The following is a 22,385-nucleotide window of genomic DNA, read 5'->3' as shown; positions in this document are numbered from 1 at the left end:
TCTGCTAATTTTTAACTGGAGCTGCAAATCAGACTCAGAAAACAGGCAGAAGCTAACCTGTATCCAACGTGAGCCAGCATGAACATGAGCTCAGTGTTTGGCAACTATCTTGTATTGCTGAAAGATTTGACTCATTTTTAGGCAAAAATCCTAAATATTCTCTCATTACAGGCTTTTAAATCCAAGGATTTCTTGAATATCTTTTAGTTTTGGACTGACTAGATAAAGAAAATCTCCTTCAAAAGGAATATATTCCCTTTATATGATTTTTGGGGGGAAAGAAATGGTACAATGCAATATGCATTTTGGCTCCTAATGAGAATAACTGCTACATTATTAATTCACGGCTGTGCAAGCAAATTACCTCCAAAGTAACTTCTAATGATTTTATTGAAATTATGCAAATTGAGTGGCCTCCGTGTTTCTGATGACCTTGTTGTACTGTACATTAGTGTATTGAACCATCTGCTCATTGGGGTCTGTTGAAGTATAGAAGAAGACGACGACCATAGCGGTTGCTAAGATTGATCACTGTTAAAATCAATTGATGAATTTCCCTAATGGCTCGAGCTGCTGCTATTTCAGCACTTGTCATGACACTAAATTAAAAAAAGCATAGAACATGTAAACCTCTTCTTATGGCACTCGGTTCATCGCTGCTGAACTAGACCGAGCTGAGCTGATCAATACCATGAACGTCACTGTAAAATAAAAACAAACCCCCTACTTGCTTCGAATTATAGTTAAGCTGCTTGCAGTGAGAGTTTCTGGCACATTTTAATAATAACATGTTTGCAGGGCAGAAATCCGTGGATGCTCATTTACAAAATAACATCACATAGATTTTATTGCTGCTAACAGTGGCAGCGCTGTCCCGTGAGCTCAGTCCACCGCGAGGCAGAAGTGAACAGACGTCAGGGAAATACGCCAGCAGCTGAAATTCATATTTGCCCACTTGTGAAATAGAGGATGCTGTTCCCACTGCTGCTGCTGCTGCTGACGAGTGAATAATCAGGGTCAAAGTCAGAGCATTTTGTATCACCAGAAGCCACTCTACAGTGAAGCCCTCAGCTGCAGCAGCCTACTGTAAAGATTAAAACCTGAAAGGGAAAAAAAAAATGCTGGAGAACCTGAAAGTGGCTCAGATGTGAAGTCCTTTGTATAGTGACAGGGTGGCTGCCAGTACAGTGAGAAGGCTTTGAATTCCTCCAGAGCTTATTTCTTCATCCTCTTGGCAACCTCTCAGGGACGTGCCATGGATCATATCCAACGGCCACAAGCTTTGAAGATCGCCAGAGGTACTGACAGGAATTACAGTTTGCATGCTTGTGCTAGCCATTACAGTGAAATGACAGTGGTGCAGAGCGAGCTGCGTCTAGGCCGGATAGTGCTCTCGTTCCTGATATATCACCGTCAAGTAAGGATGTCAAGATCCTCATTAGAGCGCCTACAAAAATAGCTGAGCATTGCTGTCTTCACCAAAGACGTGCTGAAAGTTTCAGACTGTTTATAGTGTCTGATGTTCCAAAGCAGGACCATATTTTCACACTCAGCTGCATCAGAATCTATTTTTATTGATCTGATTTTCAAACACAAAGGCTATACCTCCATTTATGAAGTCTTGCAAGAACTTATTTGCTCTTTCCTGGAAGGAAAAGATGATTTTGCGAAGACGGTAATCTTTAAAACTGTTGGGGTTGGACAGATCCAAAGAGTGGGTCAGGCTCGCTCTATACGCATCTCAGCCAGATTTTCAGCTTATGGTGGGATTATTTACAACAGCAGACCTTTTCTGTAAGACGTATCCAGATAATGACAGCTGGTAAGGAAACACTACAAGGAGGCCAAGCTGGGAAACCCCAAAACCTAATCTGCCAGTCAAGTCGAGGGATTTTATTGCTAGATATGAACTATAGATATGCATTTAGTTCAACTCGGGCTCAAACAAAAATGGGAACAAACAGGCTGAAAAAGGAAAACCAATAACCTTAGAAAAACACTGGACAACACATCAAAAAATATATTATATTCAAGTCCATCTGTCATTTGTGTTCCATTTTGATGTGCAGTAAGCAGAGGAAGCTTTTTAGACTGCAGTCATGCCGTTCGCCGGATATAATCTAAAAGCCAATTATATTTTTGAGCTCAGACCTGCTGTTGAGGCTTTTCTCTCAGACAGACACAGGCACCCTGCTGAGGACATGTTTAATCCAACCAAGGCTAATATGAGGAGTGTGTACGTGTCTGTCAGAGCGCAACGTAGTGTGATTGCATGTCGTCTGTTTCCCAACATCCTGATTTGCAAGTGTGAGGCCATCTAGTGCGAGAAAACAGTGATTAGATAACTATTGAATAACTTTATATCTTCAGTAGATACATGTGCAACAAAACATCAGACGCTACCTAAGATTTTTTTAGGCAGTCTGTCTTATTTTTTTTTATGTATTACATTTTTTGTTGTTGCAAGGTTGCAATTTATTTTTTATGCACAAGTCTATAAAAGAAGACTACTGCACACAAGACTGCGCAAAAAGACTCCCAGCTTCTTTTAAATTCAAATGATAGTTTTCTTTAAAAAGCACCTGTCAAAAAATGTATCCATCTTTTACTTTATATGTAAGTTTGCTTTGATTTCTCAGCAATCTTGATAGTTTTCCTCCCATAAGACTTTGAGAATTGGCTCCTTAATCACGTGGCCTGTGTTTTTCCCATATTTTGCTGTAATTATCAAGCTGCATTTATATCTTTATAGTTATGTGTAGGGCAATGTACTTGTTCAGTGTAAACAATTCCCTCTTTTCCTACAACACCTTGTCCCCAAACTGGGACTCTCAGAACATTTAGTGTTGATCAGGAGGTCAGTCGAAGTCCCGACTGTGGCCTCACCTCTGACTCCCCTCAGTGTGACACAAACCCTGTGTTTGGCCTCAGACTGACGCACAACTGTCTGAATGTCTGACACCAACCTCTCAGGGGAGGCAGGAGGCTTGACATCGCATATGTGTGAGAGAGAAGGAAGGGAGGACGACAGGGTGTGAAAGCAATTGGGAAAATGAAAAAAGATGAGAAGCAGCAGATAAGGGGGAAAAAGAGTGACTATAAAAGACACATTTTCTGCGGTGCACGGCTGACCTTGAGACGCTGCCAGTCGGCCAGATTAGCACATCACCACTGTAATTGCTCACCTCGAGCAGCGGACCCCCTTGTTCTTTCTTCAACTCGATCCCTGCTTCACAAAAAGGTCTTTGTTGGTGCGAAACTGCTCCTCTCTGTTTTCTGTACCTGCTGCACCAACAGAGGTCCAACCTGGCACCAGCGGAGCCTTTAAATAAGGAAATTTGGTTGACCAGCTCCACTTTTAGGAGCTGGATGGCTAAATGGTCTGCTTGTGTGTTAGTCTTTGGGAGCGTTTTTGACCAGAAACTGAAACACCATTTATACTCTTAAAGGAGTTCCCGCATTGGAGTTATTTATACTCAGACTAAAACTGAGTAAAGGTCTGGTATCTTCACTGTGGGAGTGAAGATACCAGACCTAATTTGTTTCAGACGTTGTTAAGGATGTCGGCCCGGGAAGCATAATTTGATGAACACGTGAAGATTCTTTTTGAAGCTCTGCTAGGTCGATAAAGCAGATATTACGAACGTATTCGCGAGCAGCCCCGTGGTGAATCCTCAGTCGATGGGAACATCACTTGTGGAAACACATCCATCCACATCCAGACTGTTCTGTGAAGAATTAGACAGGCTTTTGCGTTAAAGAGGGTGTCGGGAGATTTTGATAAGCCCTGTCCTAACAATACAGCGATACAGCAGCAGGAGCCCCGACGTGATAAAGAATCTGAAGGAGCGGAGCCCCTCTGGGTCTGTCAGCCTGTGCAGTCAGTGTCAGCAGTGGCTTCAGATCTGCTTTCAGCATGCCGGGTCCTAATTGGGCTGTCACACTTAGTGGAGAAATTTGTCAGGTTGCTGTGAAACGAACTACTTGCCCAAATTCAGATGTGCATTATTCTGTTTCCATCTACCGCTGGTTGCTCAAACTTTTAAGTCTATAAGCTACTTTTACTCATTTCCTGTTGGGAATATGTCATTAAAGGGTAAATAGTCGCACATCCTCATGATAGTTTTCTGTAATTGCATCTACTGGGATTTCATCTGAATCTGTAACCAAACCGCGACTATTTATACTCACCTAAAGCAGGGGCTTATTATTCTTACACTCTGCCTTACATGTTGCTCTATTAATTTCCAGCAGCAAGCAGGATGAGCGCCTAAGTCGATCCCCTTACCAGCTACTTTTCTGAATCTGGCAGTAAGCGGAGCGCGCACATGAGCTCCTGCTAATTTTCACCATCTGTCCAGGAAACTGCGCAGATTTGTTGTGATGTTGGGAACTATCACATGTAGTAAATGAGCCACGCCTGGTCAGCCGTGAGCCCATCGCCGTGCCGTGTCAGCCCTCATCACCTCCGCTCTCTTGGTGACGGTGCAGATGTCTTTCCCAGGTTGCTTAGAGGCAGAATGACTCAGCTCCAGCTCTTAACTCGGCGCCTCGCTGACTCCCGGTTCAACCCTCTCCTCAGTCAACCGGCAACTCAAACACGGCCTGGCTGCACTGTTAGACTGAGCACAAAACACAGGCCACATTATTTTGCAGTCTTGTGCTCATGACTGTAGTGCTTCTTCAGCAGACGTCTTCATGCAATCGCTCAGTAATGTTTCACCATTACGAAAACACATAGAGGTTGTTGTGAATCTTTTGCTCTGTGAATCCATGTAAAACATCCTGGAGTTGTTGATTAAGCGGGGGGTTTGGATCATGGTTTTTCAACCATTAATCCATAACTTTTAGCTGTTTATTTAGACTGCACTGCTCCCTTGTTAAGCTCAGTTTGCAGCATGTGGTTCTTAATACTGACTCTTGGTGGGAACTGTGTTCTGTGCTGCCATCATTGCTTGTTGTGAGAGTAAATATACTAAAGATTAGCATCAAACCGTTTTGCGATTAACTTAATGTTTCTTTTCTGCCTACACACAAGTACGTGGAAAGATTTATTTGTTCAAATTACAATTTCTGTATTTTACAAAGATATAATCGCCATAATATTTCCACATACATAGCAGTCTCTGTAGAAATGAACAGAATTACTGCTCTAATGTTCAGCTCCCCTCTAGAGGGTTAATCGCTTTCTGTTTAGTTTGAACTTTAACCCTCTAAACTTCAGGCAATTTCTTGGTGTTATGTTTGCTTCTGTCACATTTTTACTCACTGTGGGCTCATTTTTCACTGTAATGTAAAGTCCTGCACCTCTATGGAAACAGCACAACCATGGCTAGACAGAGAAGGACGTCAAAAATCTCTTTACAAAGCGAAAAAAAAGAAAGTTACATTTTTTCATTATTTCTACAGAAGACAGAAAGAGTCCTTTTAAGTTCCACAAAATCAAAACCTGAGCACATAAACCTTTCTGCATGGTGAAAAAAAGGAAGTGAGACAACACGTTTTTATAGCTTGGGTAACTGACCGTTTTAATACATACAACCATGCATTGCAAGTATGCTTTTAAGAAAATAATTGAGCTCCTCACTGTCATCTTCCAGTTGCTTCAGAGATTTTTGTATCTCGCACACACAGTCGTGAACACACACAGCCCTCTTTCTTCCTTGGCTTTAGAGCTGTTGTTCCATGTTGCATCAGAGCAACAGTGAAGCACTACTGTATATGCTCGTCATATTTTATTCATCTTGGAAGAGGCTGCAGCACTGAGGCGCGCTCCTTCCTGCAAACCCAAAAGCAAGCAGCTGTCAGAGAGCCTGAATCCCCAGATAGTTTGCCCATTTCTACTGCACACACACACACACACACACACACACACACACATACACTACCGCTCAGAAGTTTGGGGTCACTTAGAAATGCCTTATTGTTGAAAGAAAAGCAGTTTTTATAAATGAGGATAACATTAAATTAAGCAGAAATACAGTCTAGACATTGATAATGTGGTAAATGACTATTCTCGCTGAAAATGGCTGATTTTTAATGGAATATCTACATAGGGGCACAGAGCCCCATTTCCAGCAACCATCACTCCTGTGTTCTAATGCTACATTAGTGTTGAAAGGCTAATTGATAATTAGAAAACCCTTGTGCAATTATGTTAGCACATGAATAAAAATGTGAGTTTTCATGGAAAACATGAAATTGCCTGGGTGACCCCAAACTCGAACGGCAGTGTACACACACACAGACACGCACAATGCACACACAGGCATATTTAATTGCATAATGCACAGCCATCCTGTGTACAAATGCACATTAACCTTTCAGTCAGAACAGTCTCTTTCTCAGTTTCCAAGTTTCCTTCATCCTTTATATTTTAGTAACTATGTGGCTTTTACCACTGTGTTCTTGAAAACAGTTGTTTTACAGTAGAAAATCAGAAAAGACATATATAGTCTCTAACAGATATAGTACATATCATAAATACTGTTTAACATTCTGTTAATCCGTGTGGCTTTTATACAAAAACAATGGTTAAACAAGGAAGTAATGTTAAGGTGTAAAGGAAGTAAAGGTAGTCTATACAAAGAATGTATGAAATGTAATTGACAAAATCAATAAATAGAACAAAATCCCAGAAAAGCATCTTTTAAATAGGCACAAACATACCTATATCAATCATACATTTATCTATACTGTAAACTCACCCAGCTGAAGCCCATCATCATAACTTCATTGGATTATTTAAATAATCTGTACTGCAAGACTTGGCTTAAAAATCCGTTAAGTCCAACAAGCTTTTGTCCAGACTTAAAACTTGTGAATTTAATAAGTATATCATCACAGTGGTCATTCTTCCAATCAGGAATTCATGATAAGTGGCAAGTTAAGCATTAATTGTCAGTTAAAACATGCTCAGCCATGGTATTGTTGTTTCTTCTAGAGTTGATGGGACCAGCACTGAGCACATAATGGCATCAACAACTTATCAACAACAGCAACAACATCTGAGTAAAAATAGGACACATGAGCAGCGAGGCCTCTAACAATGTTCATGTTTAATTGGAAAGGATATGTTGACAGCAGGCCTCTGGTGCTGCTCGACCTTTACAGGCAGATTTGCGTGATGCTGATGAGGCCCATGGTTCACTACACATTTTGCAAGGCCTGCTTACAGAGCACCCTGCTATATGTACACACTTCATGTTCGTCAAGTGAATGCATCCAGACCGCTGCACAGAACTCGCTGCCCTGCGTGATTGTGCACACTGAACAGCTCATCAAAAGCAGCTAAATAGCTTGTGTACAACACTCAGGGACAGAAGAGCCGACTGCTCTCATGTCATCCTGTCATTCGCTGCTTAAAAAAAAAAAAAAAAAAAAAATAGTATCGGCCTGCAATGAGATTCAGATGCTGTTCTGTGATATATTTTTTGCCTGTTTTACCTACTTCTTTCCTCCAACCTGCCTACTTTTCTGTCACTTCAGCTAGTTGTAATTTCCCAGACAACAACAGCGCGGATGTCAAATACTTGAGATTCTGCTGTGGGTCATATGTGTAGGTGGTGAAAGCAGAAAAAATAAGCTTTGTGTCATGACTCAAAACATCTGTTTTGGCTGCATTGCACTCGCTGTTCTGAGGCTACAGTCTGTGAAAACATTGAAAATTTAAAGCATTGTTTTTGCAGTGGATTTCCCCTCATATAACTGTCAGCTATGCAGTCTGCAGAAGAACAGAGCTTAAAATGTTCAAAGCCAAGCATCACTGAGTGAAAAAAGAACCAAAGATGCAGTTTGCTTTTGTGCATGTGGATAATAATGTATTCAATCAGAATTAAAATCTTTAATTACCAGTTTTGTTCGAGTTTCTAATGAAAAACTAATAAATTTTATCCTGCAGTCTCCAGTTACATTTACCTTAAACAGGGGTGTGAAGCACAGTTTCTACCTATTTGCTTCTACTCCGTTACATTTCAAATGGAAATATTGCTTTTTTTTTTTTTTACTTTACTAGCTTGCTTGAAAGCTATTTTTTACTGTAGAATCAGAATTAATGCACAAATATATCAACAAATACAATATAATGCTTTTCTACAGATTAAACTATGCAACAGAATGTAAAGCAGTTCAAGTCTAAATGCCGTTTTTACTGAAATGTAGCAATTAATAACTTATGATAAATCGTATATGTGATCTGTGTGTGTATATTACTTAACCTACATTTTCTGTCAACTACTCCAGAGCTTTTATGACCTGAATGAATGAGGGATGTTGCAGCTTCATGGTAATCGTCTTAAGCCATTATGTCACTAATGACTCTCTGCTTTTCATTCTCTTTGAGGACCATGAAAATAACTTTATTTTCACACAAAAAAACATACAGTGACAGTATCAGATAAGTGGAAAAAACAAAATGCCTGACTGAATACCTATAGTTAGCTGAGCTTCGTGTGGAGACAGCAGCTTGCCGTTTCAGAACCTCACATTACCTGAAGTGATCCCAGCATGTGGTGCTGTGGACAGAATGGCTCTTCTACTCCAGACAGTGTCCTCAGTAGCCTCTTTAATCCTCTTTTTTTTTCCAGCTTTGAATGTTGCAAACTTATAGTATGTAACTCCCAAAGGTGCACACAAAGCATAAATGATGAATTGGTTGACAGTGGGCTGAAAGCCACAGTGACAATCAATACAAGTACAGCACGAGTGATTCTTCTGCATGGAGATGAATTCAGCAGCACAGGACTGCACTGTGGTTTTCAAAGGAAACACAAACGACTAAAGAATAAGGGAAGTGTGATTTTGTCAATACCTATGACTTCAAACACAGCTTTCTTCAGTGCTTCTGAAGCTCTCAGTAATGGCCGCTGCCTCGGTAATTCCTCACTGGACCGTCATTCATTGTATTCCCTGGAAAATACAAAGAAAACCTTTTCATTTTTCTCTCACTGTGAGAGGTGAAGGTGAAGAATTGTGGAGCTTCAGAGCTTGTTGCTTAAGGACACTTCAGCAGAGTGGCTGCTCGCTGACGCTGGAGCTTGAATGTGCATCCCACAGTGGAGGGTCTGTCTCCACTCCCACCACACCGCCAAGCACTCGGCTGCTTCTCTACTCTTACTCTGCTCAACAGACCAGAAGGAGCTGCGTGATACACAAGGACAGTTGTGTCAACATCTTCGTCTGCACACAGGTTCCCCCAGCAACACAGAGTCCACATGATTAGGAGAGGATACCGCTCTAGTTAGCGCAAAATAAAGATGCTTCCTTTGGCATTTTTAATGGGAACTGCTGCTCAACTTTTCATCTGTTTCAGAGATTTTGCTGCGGGCCAAAAAAAAAAAACTAATTTGTGCATTAGAATTCTAAAACATTAACATTTTGGGAAGTTTGCTTCTGTCCAGGATTGAAAATAGAAAGATAGATCTCGTCTCTGCGTGTTAAAGCTGTCTTAATCGCACCAGTGGCCACTTGTGGTGCAAGAAGATGTAACTACAAGACCTGACTAAACTCCAATTAATAGTGTTAGCAAACAGCTGCTTATCCAGCAAACATTCAGAAACATTAGCATCCATTTGCAGTTGTTTTCTCTCCATTGTTCACTCTCCTTTTAGCTCTGTTTTGGTCCCCACCACCCGTTCATATTGGAAACTTACTTCCCTGATGTGCTGCAACCAAAAACACATGAGACTGAGGATGTAAACCTGAGTTCTTTACACCGTTCATCCACTTTGACCACCTCCAAGTGAATAATAGTACAAATATTACGTAATGTATCTCTTTCTAGGGGAGCAGAGAACATAATTTAGGAAGCAATTACATCCCCGCTCAAAACGTAATTAGAAAATTAAACATAATTTCTATTAAACAATGGCAGCAGTGTTCTAAATACAGGGTCCTCTGAAGCTCTATGCAAACAGTCATTTATTGATATTATCATATATTTCGCTGATGTCACAGATTGCCGTATTGTTCTGCAGAGCAGTTCAAGCTCACAAACAGTAAACAGGGCCGTATAAATGTTAAAAGTCTTCATAGTAAGTGATTTCAAACACAGCTGAGCTCACTCTTTAGTGCTGCTGAGAACACTCTCTGGGTTTGCTCACTTGCCAACATGGAAAAAGAAAGTGCCTCGTTCTCAGTTAATAAATAACTGTATTTCTTAGCTGCATGTCATTAGTTTGCCTGCGCTGCGCTTTTAGATTAACTGCTGAAAATTGTTGAAATTTCCATACATTTCCCCCACCAGCCGACACTCCTCCTCCTCCTCCTCGTCACCAACTAAACATTTACCGAAACCCTTTGCAATCCCCTCTTAAGTCTATTCAAGCAGAGAGCACCGAGATTCGCAGCAGAACTGAGCTTGGAGAATTCACTTTTAATTAAACCAGAGAGATCCTCTGTGCTCAGTGAAGGTGTGAGAGGAGAAGAGGGGAGAAAAAGCTCTTTTCCTCTTTGAAAAAAACCTGCAGATACTCTTGGAGGCCCTGAATGAAGAGCTTTGTTAAGGTTGCATAGTGGAAGACATCATTTGATCTCCCATTGACAGCGCCTCCCTGCTGCAGAATAATTACTTCTTTTATGAAGCCATTAGAGAGCACCAATTCAAGTGATTGTTTCTCAAATGTCCATCTATGTGGCCAACTGGGATCTGGGCACGGCAGTAACTCAGGGTGGGTCAGACACTCACACAGCAGGAATCTGGGAAATTTCTCACTGTTGGGAGCTTTGTGATGCATCATTAGTGCCAGGACTGTCTTTCTGCTGGCATCAGAAAGACTTTCAGCATTTCTGTCCCCAAAAATAGTCAAAGTACCTCTCTTTTTCCAGTTAATTCTCCTCTCCATTGTTTGGATTTACAGAAGAATTAGAGCTAATCATCCTACAGTTTTGGTCTTTTCGCTCATGCCTAATTGAACTCTGCTGCTTTGTGTCCACAATCACAATGAAGCTATTATTCCCTCACTTCCATTTTCTTTTAGACTGTGTCAGTTGTTTATCGCTGTATGCTGGTGGAGACGGTCACAATGATCAGTCACTCGATTACAACTCTGCAGCTTAACGCTACTCTGCACCAGTCAAAGAAGAGGATTACATTATTTTTAGACCCTTTAATTTACCTCTTCTCTTTCAGAGTGCAAGGTCACCACTGAGCTTAATGGACCATTCAGTATTATCAGGATTACAATGAGCTTTTTCCTGCCATCCTGGGCTTAATTTTTAAGCTTCATGGGGTGTGTTTAAAAACTCTTCCTGTCGTTGGTTTGTTCACCCTCTTCAATGCCAAATGCAATGGTAGTTGTAAGTACCCGGGGCTTTGGAAGGGTGTAACCAACAGGGCTAAATACAGCAAGCATCTCACGACAGCAGTATATCAGCCTCTTCAGCCGTGTTCAAAATGTTCAACGAGACCACTGACTTGGCGTGTTGAGTGCATTCACTGTTGCTCAAGCGCTGCTGGAGGAAAAATTCACATCTTTTACTCAAGTGAAAGTGCTAATACCACACTGTAAAAGTACTTAGTTCAGTAAAAAACTAAGTATTTACAGTATTAAAAGTAAAAGCCTAGTACTTAATAGGAAGAAAAATGCTCCCTGTGACTGTTAAACTACTTTTTATCATTATTATAATAACTCATGCAGTAATGTAAAAGCAGGATTTTACTGTTGTAGTTGGTTGTGGTGGAGCTGAATTTCAACAGTTTTGTATCTAACAATTATTATTTTCACTATAGATGTGTGTAATGTGCCAAAAGCGCTCTAAAGAATAATCAGTAGTAGTTGCCAATTTTCTGTCGCTTGACTTATTAATTAACTGCTCGTTGTAGCTGTACTCGTATAAACTGTTGAATGGTTTCACTTATAACACAGCATCATATTTTATATGTTCTTTATATGTTTTGTGTGCAAAAATCTTAATCTGTAAAGGAACCAGTACCGACTGATTCTGGATTTTTGGGGCTCATACTGATTTTAGAGAGTAAGAAATTCCGGTATTGATATAGCGGCCAGAATTGTGTATACATACTTTCAAGTCATACTGAAAAGGGCAAATTATGGATATACGTATATTTCAGTAGTTAACAGCTTACCATGAAGACAAAGCTTGACTCCTTACCTCCGTCTGCTCAGCTGTGATATGTGCTCTGCTACATGTGCTGCAGATGGTGCAGAGAATGTTGAAAATAATGGAGTTGGAGCTACTCTGCTGGACAAACTATGTAATGCCACTGTTTCTAAATTACCCCAAGCATGTTTTTTTTATATATACTGGTTTGAAAAAGAACGTTATTATTCTGGTATTTATGTGTCAGCATTTATGCTATAATACTGGTGTATCTGCGATAGACTGATATCAGTCCAATAATAGACCAATAGTATCGGCCAACTGATATATCGATCAGCCTCTAGTAACTAAAGGTGTCGGTTACATGTGATGATGCAAAAAGTAGGATAACTCCTAATGAGAAGTGTTGGAGCAGAAGTACAAAAAACACTCAATTTGTAATTAAGTAGGGTACTTTAGTAAATGTACTTAGTTACATTCCCCCACCGTCCTCAAGCTAATAGTCAAGCAATAACATGAGTCATAATGATGTATTAGTTGAGATCTCTTTTCTCCAGATATGTAAGTTGGCTTTAAAGGGTCAAATTTAACAAGTTTGGCTTTTATTTTACATAGAGTTATATAAAAACTACAGTATTACAGTGTGTGTGTCTTTGTTCGGTAGTAGTGGGATTTTTAGGATGAGCCAATTTGTTTGTGCATTCAGACATAATTTTAGTTGTACATTTTCAACACCCCTCGGAGTGTTTCTCGAAAGTTTAATGATCAAGCTGACGTGAGCTCATAAAATTAACCCTATGTGCAATTTAAAAGAAATCTAAAACATAAAAAAGGCACTAATGACTTTTGAGCAGACCGTTAATGAGAGTGTGGCTAATGAAAGCAGAGTGGGGACACTGCATGGCTGTTTTTGGCATCAGTATTTGTTTACTTTTATCAGGTGTTTGTTCCACATGTTCAAACATTTCCTAACAGACAGAAGCTGTAGTTGCAGATAACCTGTTGATAAGTACCATGTGTTAAATGCGACACCCTCAGTGGAACACTTTATTTAGAAACCTTATCACTGTGCATGTGAAGAGGCTCTTCTAGGTGTCAGGAGGCAGAACTGGATGTTTTCTGCAGTCAGTGGTTCGTAGTCATCTTGCTGGTTGGCCGAATATATAACAATTTGCAGCAAAAGGCTTGGCAAGAGTTTCAAAACTACTTCCCGTGCTTCATATGCTTCATTACTGTACAGAGATTCTTGCGAGCATCTTTACTGATGAGCTTCCTTTTAAGCAGCCACCACTAATTAAATATATTGGGCATTAAGCCAGTCACTAATGTGGGCACACAGTGATATCAAACACAGGTTTAATTAAAATGGCTGACACAGAAATGTGAAGCCAGAACTGTAGCACATACTGTGGTGGCTTTAGCCAAACCCTAAGCGAAGGAAACTGCTTTGGCAGCGTGATCCTGTTGTTATTGGAAGCAGCCATGTTCACACTCCAGTTTTCAGGGGTCATGCACTCCTAAGAGTTGCCATCTGCACTGAGCGAGCCGCTTGAATTTATTCAGCAGAGCAGCAAAACTTTGGCACCCAACTGGTTTATTTGAGCTTCCACAGTTTCACTACATTGCATTTTATTGTCTTATGTATCAAAGACGGAGCTCCTCATTCAGAATCCTTTCTGGCTTGTGTTGCTCCTGGATTTGTAATGAGGCATCGGGAATCTTTGCAGGTAGGATGACTTGGAGCAATCTGTATAGTCTCAAGCGTGCTCAGTGTTACTACTGCGGGAATGTGATTTCTAGTTCGATTTGATTTGATAAACATGGCTAATGCACACTGGCAGGACAAACACTCCAGGAGAGCGGAAAGACAGGCCCCAGGGTTGAGGGGAGGGTCACGCTGCTGCAGCTAATGCCATTAACTCTTCTGCTGCTGACGACATCCTGCACTTTCACAGGATGGGACTTGAAGTTGTGCAAACAGGGAGTGAGCAAACTCAAATGGTTTCCGCTCTGCGCTGCTGGTACCGGAGCTCCTGATAACCCTGTCTTCCTGCCGCTGTTGATAATGACTGTTCGCTCTAGAATCCCACTGTTAATGACTGTCATTGTTATTTTCCACTATGGCCCAACATAACTTCACTGATATTTCATCACGGTTGGTTTTCTGTGTTTTAGCTCGAATAACCCCAGTTTTACACTATGGGAGGATATCGCCGCTAATTTAATTCAGCTGGTGTGATTTGCTGTGCAGATTTGGAGGTCTAGCAGTGAAGAAGCCTCACCCACGTTTGAGTGAAAAGATATGCTTTTTGGCAATCAGGGGATGAGGGAATGGAAATAGATTACATCTGCAGAGCCAAGTAACAATCACAAACAAAATTTTATCTGCCTGTCATGGCAAAATATCCCATTCCCAAAAAATCCAACCTAATCAGAGTTCAAATCTCATTTTTGAGCTGGTAAAAATTAATCAAAACCCGTTTCTCTTGTATTTTTTTCCTTTTTTAAACCTCCTATCATGTTGTCAGTTTGACTGTTAATTGGCTGTTTCTTCTCCTCGAGCTAGAAAATTTTACATAATCACTCTGCTAGAAGCTTTCTGCTGCTGCTATCATCATGCTCGTAATTCCTTACATTAAAGCGGCTCCTCGTTTGAACCCACCAGTCATCCGTGCTGACTGACACTTGTCTTGTTCTGAACTGGAGAGATGCTGCAGCGTTGGCTGTGGTTCTGTCTTGCTCAGCCCTCTCCGTGCTCATTGAGTCCCTGGACAGATATGAAGAATATTTATGGATCGACTTGTGGAGCTATTTGCCTGCAGCACAAGCAGAGCTGGCCGTCCGCCTGCTCACTGAAGATTAACTTTGACGTTTCCTCCCCCAAATCCGCTCTGATTAAATATTTGCTGGCTCATTTAGTATGAATGTGAATTAATGGTCAGTCAGTGAGTTCATGTCCACTCCACTTGAGTAATTTCTGCAAAGAGACCTCTACGGCACCTCCTGCCTCTAGGCTGTTGCGTTTCCTCTTCCTCTGACTGTTCATGCTTGATTTTTTTTAACCACTCGACTTGTTTTTAGCTCCAAATGAGGAAGAAGTTCACCTGTGGTTGCTTCTAGGAGAACAAATATGCAGTACACAGTGCTGCAGACATATGGAGACCTGACTCTGGCAGCTTAGGCCACTTTATGTTGCTCTAGTGTTGACCGTGAAAGTGCTCCGTTGTGCCTCTACTTTATCTCAACAAATATTTTGATTGCAATTAGGTTTTGTGCAGACGGCGGCTCTAAATGACTTTAGTGATCCTTTGAATTTTACTGAAATGTCAGGCAAATTGCATTGAAATTTGGCACACGTTTTCTCTATGTTCCCACGTTTGTGATCTGATCCAATTATTGATATTATCAGGTGAAAACTAATTAGGTTTATGAATAAGCACTACTAAATAATCACTAAACTAAGCTGGTGAGTAAAGTAAGCAGTATACCTGCAGTAAATCTGCTGCTAGCGTGACTGTAGTGTGTAAACTCTTGTTTCTTTTGTCCTCATATTACACAAAGGGTCCATACAGTTGCTTTTATTAGTGTCTTTAGAAACTGCAAATTAGATACAAGTAGAGTTTAATTTCATCTTCGTAACCGAGGGGATATGAATTATTAACACCAGTAATTAACCTGTGTGTGGCCCTGCTGCATTCATGCGAAGCAGAGCGGTTTAAATGTCACATGTATCCATGTGTCAGTGTCTCCATCTGTTCTCTCCCATAAACTGTGTTTTCAGAACAGAAACACTTCACTGCTTTTCTGCGGCGGCGGCTCAAACACATTGTTTGCACACAAACAATACTCTCTTGTGCATCTTTACTCCTGACCTTCAAAAACCTTAATCCCAATGAGGATCACTGCACATTTTCAGGACACTGTTTCACCCCATGGTGAGCAGGAAGTGCGTTGAAATATGCAGTTTTATTTTTCTATTTCAACCTTGCAACCCGATCCTCGATATGATTCAATTTCTCCTATTTTCAGTTTGAAACAAAGAGCAGCTTGTTTAGGAGTCACTGTATCTCATTTTTCCTGAAATATGAATCGTTTTCTCCGTCATCGTGGAGCAAAATACTGACACAGCGCTGAAAAATCATCATGGTTCGATGTGCAGAGGTGGAGTGAAAGGGTCACTTTTCAATAATGTTTATACAGCTGCTGAGCTGTCGAAATGAAGGAATTATCATACTGTGTAGCTGCGTTCACGTGGAACGGATGCTGTTCATGGGAATGAAAATATCACTGATTTGACATTTCTGACATTTCAGACAAATGTTTAAAGGAATAGTTTGGAACAGGGGCTTATTTAGTAGAATATGGATGCCACTCTTGCATCTGCTCACTGAAGCTACAGCCAGCAGTTGATTAGTTTAGCATAAAAACTGAGCAGAAAAAAAAAAATTTCTGTTTGTGTTCAGATTAAACAAATGAGATACAACATGTTAACTGAGACATGAGAGTTGTATTAATCTTTCCATGTAAGTCTTGGCAAGACAGCAAGTACATGGTTTTCTAAAAATGTCAAACAGTTCCTGTCACATATTTATTTGTTCATGCTCTAAAAAGCTTTTAACAGTATCCCAGCAACTAGACACCATAATAGAGTTATTTCTAGGGCATTTTTTTTCTCCTTATTTTGAGACTTTGAAGCTTTCTCGTTTATGCGTTTTATATCATGACTTTCACCACACTAATATATTTTGCTATGTTTCCTATTCACCCTTCACTCAGACCCCAAACATTTAGTCTCTAGAAAACAGATCTAATTTTCATATGAAGCAAACACTGAATAATTAAGATGCGTACAAAGACGTCAGTAATGGAAACCGTCCTTGCAGGCATTCCGAGGTTACTGAGCAGGACTCAGAATTTGAGTTTGTGGATGCTGCAGCAGGTTGAAGCACACGAGCAGAACGTGATCCGTTTCTCCTTGAGGGTCCCTGACTCTTCCCAGACTGCTGAGGGGGAAAAAGCAGAGGGCTAGAGAACCTTGAGGGGTGCCATTGAGGTTTCAGGTGACAAGTATTCTACGGATTTGTCCCGGGGCAGACGGAGAGCCACAAGGGCGAGTGTCCCCTCGAATGTTCTGGAAAATTCCCTGACCTCGAGGAGTGTTGCGTTACACCTTCCAATTGTAGCCTCGCAGGCTCGTCCCAGAACAGAGACTCCTTTGAGAGAGGCTGCAGAGGAGTTGGGAAGTCAGCATTCAGTCATCCCACCTCAAAATGCAGGAAATTTTAAAGAGAATTATGATTACAAAAAAAACAACAATCAATTACGGCATATGCTTTAGATTTAATGGATCAGAACACTTCACTTGACAGAGTTGTAACTTCTGCATTCTTTCAAAGTCACTTGAGCCTTTTTGCTTTTTCTGTCACCTTAGATCATCTAGACTAATGTTTTTTAATTTTCTCCAATTCCCACATGTTAGATCTCAAAGACTTCAGTGAAAATGCTGCAGGGTAGAGTCTTTTTCTTTCCCTTTTGGCTTCAGAGAAAGATAATGCAGGACTCCGAGCTTGATACGGTTAAGTTTTTCTGACTGTTTCTGGTGCAATAATTAACAACAGAGATACATTTCTGGGATACTTAATTGCTTTTAATCCTGTTTTTTGATATCATTTACTTATCTCTGCTACAGTGAGTTAGTTGCTCAGTTAGCGAGTTTGACAGAAGCATGAAGGCAGTTCTTGTTGCTATTCATAGTAAAGTTTAGCAGTAAACAGCAGTTTTATGATAAATGACAAAATGATATTGTGTCTGTGATGATACTTCTTGGATTATTTCAAAGCTTATTAGGAAGTTTCAGATGTGTTTTCTATATTCTTTTGTAACTCAATCATGTTCTTTCTCTTTGTCCATATGATGAGCCTTACTCAGGTGTGCGCTTATTCTTTTTGTGTGTGTGTGTGTGTGTGTGTGTGTGTGTGTGTGTGTGTGTGTGTGTGTGTGTGTGTGTGTGTGTGTGTGTGTGTGTGTGTGTGTGTGTGTGTGTGTGTGTGTGTGTGTCTTTGCTGCAGATGGTGAGTCACGCCCTCTCTCTCCCGGATCGTCTCAGTGAATAGTCGGCTGCACAAAGCCGAAGGGATCTCAGCCCAGCCGGTAAATAAAAACCCTCTTCCTTCAGCGCAGCGTGGGAGAAAGTGCCACTGGTGTGCCGGTGGGGCATCTCTGTAGGCTGATGACTGGAGTGAAAGCAGCGTTGAGCGATCATCTTTCACTCGGAGCAGCTCACCTTTCATCCTGTGGCCCCTGAGCTGGCTGTCAGGTCCCGACTGTCAGCAGAGACGCTCTCACGTGGACACCATCTGCTGCAAAAACAAGAAAGAAATCCTCCTTATGAGACTGAAGACTCATACATGACGGGAAGATTAAGACATTTCCACTGACTTTTTCCCTGGTGCCCAGTGGGGCTGTGTGGTGGGAGCTGGTGTTGATTCTTCTGCTTTATGAGTTTTCATCACTTGGAAAGAGACAGGGGGAGCCAGCATGGCCAAGCCTCTGCTGAAGATACAGCGCTACTTCCGCAGGAAACCTGTCCGATTCTTTTCCCTCATCCTCCTCTACCTGACCGCCGGGAGCCTCGTCTTCCTGCACTCTGGCTTCGTCGGGGACAGCGGCCCCGGAGCCCGAGGGGGCCGGGACTCTGTTGTGGCTTCAGAGATGGGCAGCAGGACTTCATTGTCAGACACTCGGGGGCTCAGCATCATGAGCAGAGTGTTTAAGGAGACACGCAGATCTGGACGGAGGTTTGGTCCTCCGTGGATGAAGAAGAGCGTACGTGAGGGCCGTGAGACGGAGGGCAGAGCGGGAGACTACACCAACAACTGGAACCGTGCACTTAAAGGGCGCAATGCCAAAGACATGGACGATGGAAGAGGTGGGTTAAACAGAGATATAGACTCACTATGCTCCTGCAGAGGGGTTTCTTTTACAGTTTGGCACTTTTCCACAGAGCCTCATCTGACCTCTGCTCAGATACTTTCATGCTTGTTCACAGTGGTTGGCTTCTCTCACATGCAAAATCTATTAAAAGAGAAGAAAACAATGCAGCGCACATGTGCGGATCAGCCAAAGCAGGATTTACTGGCTTTAGCAAGAACAATTTGCAGTGTTCCGAAATGAATGACTAGTCAGTGTGCACGAAACTATCAGAACATTGTGTTTGTCATAGTTGTTGAGAGAACGGATAGAAGAGTCAGCAGTTATTCAAACTTTATACCACAAGCTGATTCATAATGCACATCCACTGGGAAACACACAGGCTGCTTTTGTTGCACTTCATGCTAATATGAAACTGATTCAAGGAAATCTCTTGATTGCAAACTGCAGCACCCTAATGACTCAACATTCCTAGCTGTAATTGTTTGTGGGGGAAATCTCTTGAGAGAGGAGTGAGATGATGATTATGATTAAGTCCTCTATCTCTTCTCGGTTGTAAATCCTTCAAGGATCTCACCCTCTTCAGCTGCAGCTTCGCTTTTGCAGCTCAGCACGTGTTCAGCCACACGTTGGCTGATATAGTATGACAACGTCAAATATATGATTACACGACGGCAGGATTTACAGTTTTTGTCTGTCTTTTTTGGAAACTGCACGATCGCATCAGACGGGGTTTACATATAAACTCCTGGCGAGCATGTGGCATCTTATCTGATCACGTCCAGAGCGGAATGGCACAAATATACTGCTTACTTTCCAAATGAAACATTATCAAATTAGCTGTTTAGAAGATATCTTTTACTCTGGGCAGTGTTCTCTCATCCTCCTCGCTGCTTTTCTTACCCTGTCAATCAGTTTCTGCTCTCTTGGATAAAGGATAAATTATTAAAAACAAAGTCAACAGTTTGTTATCTACAACATGTATTCCAGAAAACACCCTGTGTTCGGTCCAGCTCCTCTCTCCATGATGACACGTCGTAGAAAATTTGTAAAAGAGCTACTCAGATCCTTTACGTAAGACAACAGTAGTAATGATACCACAATGTTAACTCACTCCGTTACATTTAAACCTTTCAGAACTTATAATATTGAAATAATATGATTGAAATGGACTTAAGGTGTACTTTCATCATAATATATTCTTGGATTATTGCTACTGATGCATTGCTTTTAATAACTGCAGTTGTCAAATAAATGTAGCAAAGTAAAAACTACAATATTTCTCTCTGATATTCCATAGAGGAGGATTATAAAGTAGCACAACATGGAAATACTTGATTAAAACATTCCTCCCGTCATGGAAATCCAAAGATGCTGTAGATATCATGACCAATCCACTAACAGAAATATCACACCTTCACAGTTTTGTCACTAGAAACTTATTTTCAGATTCAGAAGTAAAGATGTCCTTCTCTGTTTGCCATTTTTCTTTACACTTGTGCCTCAGTACGACTTTGCAAATCGTCTCATGTCTTCAACAACAACAACACTCCTTTGATCCTTTACTTCCTTCTTCTAATTATGATTGAACATATAAGCAGTATTTTATGTTGTAGCAGGTGCAGTAGAGTTCGGTTTACTGTTGGGCAGTTGGATCTTCTGAACCCTAAAATCTACCGGCAGGTTTGAAAGACAAGCTGATCAGCAGATCAGAGCCAGAAACTGTAAGAACAGAAAAAAAATGTTCATATTTTCAACTTTCAGAGCATCCATTAACTGCCCATCTGTGATGTGTTGGTGATGTTCCACTGGGAAAATGATACAAATCTAAGCTAAAAATCATGAGTTTATCCTCCCTGCCTTATTTTAAAAAACTGCCAAAAATAAACTGATTGCGCCAAACAGAATCTGTAAAAAAACAAAAACGGTGCTGTCTTCGGCATGACCGTGAAGCCATTCCATTTTTTAGATTTTTGTGAAATAAAGAATCCAGGAAATTCTATTTTTTCAAAGATTTTTGGCTTTATTACTCTGTCTTACTAAACTAAATACAGTTTTGAGTTCTCTCTGCTTCTAGCCATGGATGTTTCCATAGAGGTGCAAGACTTTATATTGCAGTGAAAATGAGCCGACAGTGAGTATAAATATGACAGGAGCATAAAAAACCAGAAGAAACTGCTGAGAGTTCGGAGGGTTAATCTATAACAATGTATACTTTAGAAACAGATCATATTCTTTGCATGTAGGTGTCTTAATTGTCAGATATAGTTAATGGAATAAATGCACCATGTGTCTCAGTGACATGTAGTGTAGAGATAGAAGCAGTATGAAAAAAAGTCAAATTGTAGATATGTACGGTGCTCAAAAAAATGTTTTCCACACCAACATCTGGTTCAGATACCGCAGTACTGGTTGGGAGACGACTGGAAATGAACACAGGCTATATTTTTATTTCTAATTATTCATCTATATAATCTTAAAGTAGATACTGCATTGACCATAAATAACCCCAAAATTTTACTACAAGTCCGTTTGAGTTATGTTGGTTTCTCGTTCCTCACCAGAGTTCTGTGCAGGCAGATGGAGAAGCTAAACCGCCCATAAATATGAAACATAAGTGTGAGTGACTGATGCTCCGTCTCTGTTAGTGCTATGGTAACATGTGGAGGCCGGACTCCTGATTTTTAACTCACTCTTCTCTGGGAAAGACTCCAACATCTGCGAGCACAAAGAAGGTCAATCCAGAAAAAATAAAAAAAACAGTATTCTGTTACAAAACCTCTGAGTCACAGTGCGGTGCGCTGCTGTGTATTAGAGTGCAGAACATTACAGAACAGTGTTTTTCTAACTTGTACAGTGTTAAGCTATTTTTTTTTCCCAATTCAAGGACAGGAAAACATCATGTTTACATATACATTCAAGCTTTGGGTTATCTGATCAAATGAAGGTTTCTCCGTCTGCATCCTCCTTCCTTCCACCCTTTTCCTTTTCTGAAATGCTAACCTCATGAGACTGCAGCTGAACGTGATGATGGAGTAATTAATAGCTTCAAAGCATTTGTTTGCTCTCATACATCCAGCACCACTCATTACTTGGTAGACTTAACCACATTATGATCGGGTTAAGAGATGTTTTCCCCCTCTTACTCCAAAAGCAATCATTCTCTTTGGCTCTGAACATAATTTGGAGGATATATTGCAGTGTAAGATGCAGGCTGCAGCACTGTGTGGGGCGCCACTCAGACACATACTGTACTGATGGGACAACAAGCAGGCTGCAGAAAGAATACACCTGAATCACGTTAGTCAATATATCTCACTGGCTATAATGTTGTTTCAGAGGGTTTGTGTGTTAAAACAGTTCCATCTGCAGTTTCATCCTCTACTCCTAGATCA

General features: G+C 40.9%; 1 protein-coding gene across 1 annotated transcript in view; it reads left to right on the top strand.

Moving 5' to 3' along the window:
- wscd2 (WSC domain containing 2) overlaps positions 1 to 22,385 on the top strand; it is a 37,362-nt gene that overhangs the window by 1,352 nt on the left and 13,625 nt on the right. The window contains exon 2 of the mRNA XM_023282366.3: positions 18,129 to 18,988. Coding sequence (XP_023138134.2) covers positions 18,598 to 18,988 — 391 coding nt within the window. The 5' untranslated portion in view covers positions 18,129 to 18,597. The remainder of the gene's footprint in view (positions 1 to 18,128; positions 18,989 to 22,385) is intronic.

This window comes from Amphiprion ocellaris, chromosome 6 (assembly GCF_022539595.1).
Source record: "Amphiprion ocellaris isolate individual 3 ecotype Okinawa chromosome 6, ASM2253959v1, whole genome shotgun sequence".
NCBI classification, from domain to species: domain Eukaryota; kingdom Metazoa; phylum Chordata; class Actinopteri; family Pomacentridae; genus Amphiprion; species Amphiprion ocellaris.
The sequence above is the reverse complement of the archived record's forward strand: the minus strand, read 5'-3'. Positions and strand labels throughout refer to the sequence as shown.